This window comes from Electrona antarctica, assembly GCF_951216825.1.
Source record: "Electrona antarctica genome assembly, contig: scaffold_213, whole genome shotgun sequence".
Taxonomy (NCBI): Eukaryota; Metazoa; Chordata; class Actinopteri; order Myctophiformes; family Myctophidae; genus Electrona; species Electrona antarctica.
Window position 1 is genome coordinate 38776 of NW_027637035.1, and position 3140 is coordinate 41915.

Below are 3140 nucleotides of genomic sequence, written 5' to 3' on the forward strand. Positions count from 1 at the left end.
ACTTCTCTGACATCTCTGACAGGCTCAACTTATGTAACTTAGATAGATGTAGACATAGCACTATTTAGTATATGCATGATTTCATTATATAGATATTCCACTGTTAGGTTCTTAGTTTACGTAGGATTCATGATGACTATTTCTATGTATTTGATGTATTACGATGTGTTGTTCTATTGTTCTATTTCTATGTATGTGATGTATTACCATGTGTTGTTCTATTGTTCTATTTCTATGTATGTGATGTATTACCATGTGTTGTTCTATTGTTCTATTTCTATGTATTTGATGTATTACGATGTGTTGTTCTATTGTTCTATTTCTATGTATGTGATGTATTACCATGTGTTGTTCTATTATTCTATTTCTATGTATTTGATGTATTACGATGTGTTGTTCTATTGTTCTATTTCTATGTATTTGATGTATTACAATGTGTTGTTCTATTGTTCTATTTCTATGTATTTGATGTATTACGATGTGTTGTTCTATTGTTCTATTTCTATGTATGTGATGTATTACCATGTGTTGTTCTATTATTCTATTTCTATGTATGTGATGTATTACCATGTGGTGTTCTATTATTCTATTTCTATGTATTTGATGTATTATGATGTGTTGTTCTATTGTTCTATTTCTATGTATGTGATGTATTACGATGTGTTGTTCTTGTTTACTGTAAATCACTCTGGATTAAGAGCATCTGATAAATGCATAAATTGTAAATTAGGTCAGTTCTGGTCAATGTGTTTTTTTTCCTACTCTTATCTTCAACATTGTAACTGTTTTTATGCATTTATCTTGTGTTTTAGTTGAGCTGTCTTTACGGATTCATGCTTTATTTATCTTGTGTTTTAGTTGAGCTGTCATTACGGATTCATGCTTTATTTATCTTGTGTTTTAGTTGAGCTGTCATTACTGATTCAAGCTTTATTTATAATTAGTGATTTATTGGTGACTGCTGTGATTCTATTGTATTCTTACCACGGCTGTCCCTCGTTGTTCTCTGAGTTTAAATAGAGGTTATGATGATACTGTAAGGTTTATTAATGTCATTAATATATATATATTAATGATCATTATTATTATAGGTGTTTCCAGTTCGCTACAATGTGGAAACGTGACGTTGGCTCAGAATGGAGGAAACAACAGAGAGGGATTCAGACCAGCAGCTCTTCAGCAGGTGAAACACTGTGTGTGTGTGTGTGTGTGTGTGTGTGTGTGTGTGTGTGTGTGTGTGTGTGTGTGTGTGTGTGTGTGTGTGTGTGTGTGTGTGTGTGTGTGTGTGTGTGTGTGTGTGTGTGTGTGTGTGTGTGTGTCTCCTACAGAATGAATACTACACATGAATACTACACACTGACCCATGGACGTGTCTGATCATCAACAACGAGACATTCACTGTGGACGAGCTGAAGGACCGACCAGGAACTCTGAAAGACCAGGGTTCGTATCCATGCTTTAGTGATCTGTTCTGATCTTCATTTCTGTTTGATCAGTCAATACTTGTCATCTATGATTTGTGCTTTGGACCACTAGTTATGGGCGGCCATTAAAAAAGTACCACAATGGTCTAAAACATTCTCTCTCTCTCTCTCTCTCTCTCTCTCTCTCTCTCTCTCTCTCTCTCTCTCTCTCTCTCTCTCTCTCTCTCTCTCTCTCTCTCTCTCCTCCCCTCATGGTGTCACACAGAGGAACTGAAAATGGTGTTCTCCAAGCTGGGCTTTGAGGTGGAGGTACGCTCCGACAAGACAGCGAATGACATCCGTCGTGTGTTGAAAGAACTGGGAGGACAAGATTTCAGGGAGGCAGATGCTTTGGTAGGAGGTGTTCAACATCTACAGAGGTGTCAGTATTTTACTGTGCATTGGCCTGTTTCCACACATTGATTCTGCCTCTCTGACATCAGGTGGTGTGTGTGCTGTCTCACGGCGACATGGGATGCGTGTTGGGTTCGGATGGCAAGCAGGTGTTGCTCAAAGAACTGATGGAGCCCTTCAGAAGCAGGAACGCTCCCACCTTGGCAGGGAAGCCCAAGCTGTTCTTCATCCAGGCGTGCCAGGGGAGCGACTACCAGCGGGGGTTGTTGCTGCCACCCCCGCCACCCAGCGGGGGACAGGACGACAAATGCAGTACACTAGAGAAAGACTCTGTGAAGTGGTTCCAAGACAACAGAGTTCCAAACGACGCAGACTTCCTGATGGGCATAGCATCTGTAGATTCATGCGTGTCGTTCCGGGACACTAAGAGAGGTTCCATCTACATCCAGGAGCTGTGCGGACAGCTGGAGAGAGCAGCAGTCAGGTGAGACGGAGGTTTGATCAGTGGATCAAAAACAATACATGTTTCTGTTCTAAATGCTTCATTGTTTTGTTTACAACATAAGCCAATGGGATGAGAGTACCAATAGACTATTTTATCATCCAGTGATGGGACAGAATATTGCTGATTTATTAACTAATAAAGGGAACATTGTTGATATGCAATGTAAATCATTCTGCTGTGAGGGGATATTAAAATCAAACAGGACACTCTTCACCATTATTATGAGCTCTCACACACAATGCACTGAGAAGTGATTTTCACATCCTCCTCACAACAGAATAAACATAGATGAAATGTCCAGAGCTGGGTTTCAGTTGTATTTTCCTAATGTAACGTTCTACTCCACTGTTTCCTGACAGAGGAGATGACATCGTCAGCGTCCTGACGGCCGTGAACCGGGAGGTGGGCAGAGGACGGTTCGACGGCTACAAACAAATGCCAGGAATGTGCCTGTACACCCTCACCAAGACACTCAAACTCCAATCAATCTGAGACAACCAGACAGCTTCCACGTGAATAAAGAAAATCTCTTTATGATCTTTTTTTCCTACTTCTTCTTCTTCTTTTTTCATTGTTTGTGAAGTGGGTTGTAGCGAGAGGGAACTCTCATCTTGTTTTATAAAGTGCCTTAACCCTAAACATGACTTGTCTATAAGTAAATATCAGCATTATGAAAACCAATCCATATAAAAGCTTTCCCATAATCTAGTAATAATGGGAACAATAGAACGTCTGCAATGTAACTCTGATGACTTTTACAGCTACTATAAACAGGATTAATTAGCTGTATATGCTATGTGTTGTATGTGTTGTAAGGA

General features: G+C 39.7%; 1 protein-coding gene across 1 annotated transcript; it reads left to right on the forward strand.

The window, feature by feature from the left end:
- Window positions 1–1700: 1700 nt before the first annotated feature.
- On the forward strand, window positions 1701–2814 carry LOC306919218 (caspase-8-like; the record flags this gene model as incomplete). The annotated part of the gene is made up of 3 exons (XM_079532038.1): window positions 1701–1817; window positions 1907–2301; window positions 2682–2814. 3 exons carry the CDS (start codon window positions 1701–1703, stop codon window positions 2812–2814), a joined length of 645 nt encoding a protein of 214 aa, XP_079388164.1.
- Window positions 2815–3140: the final 326 nt, after the last annotated feature.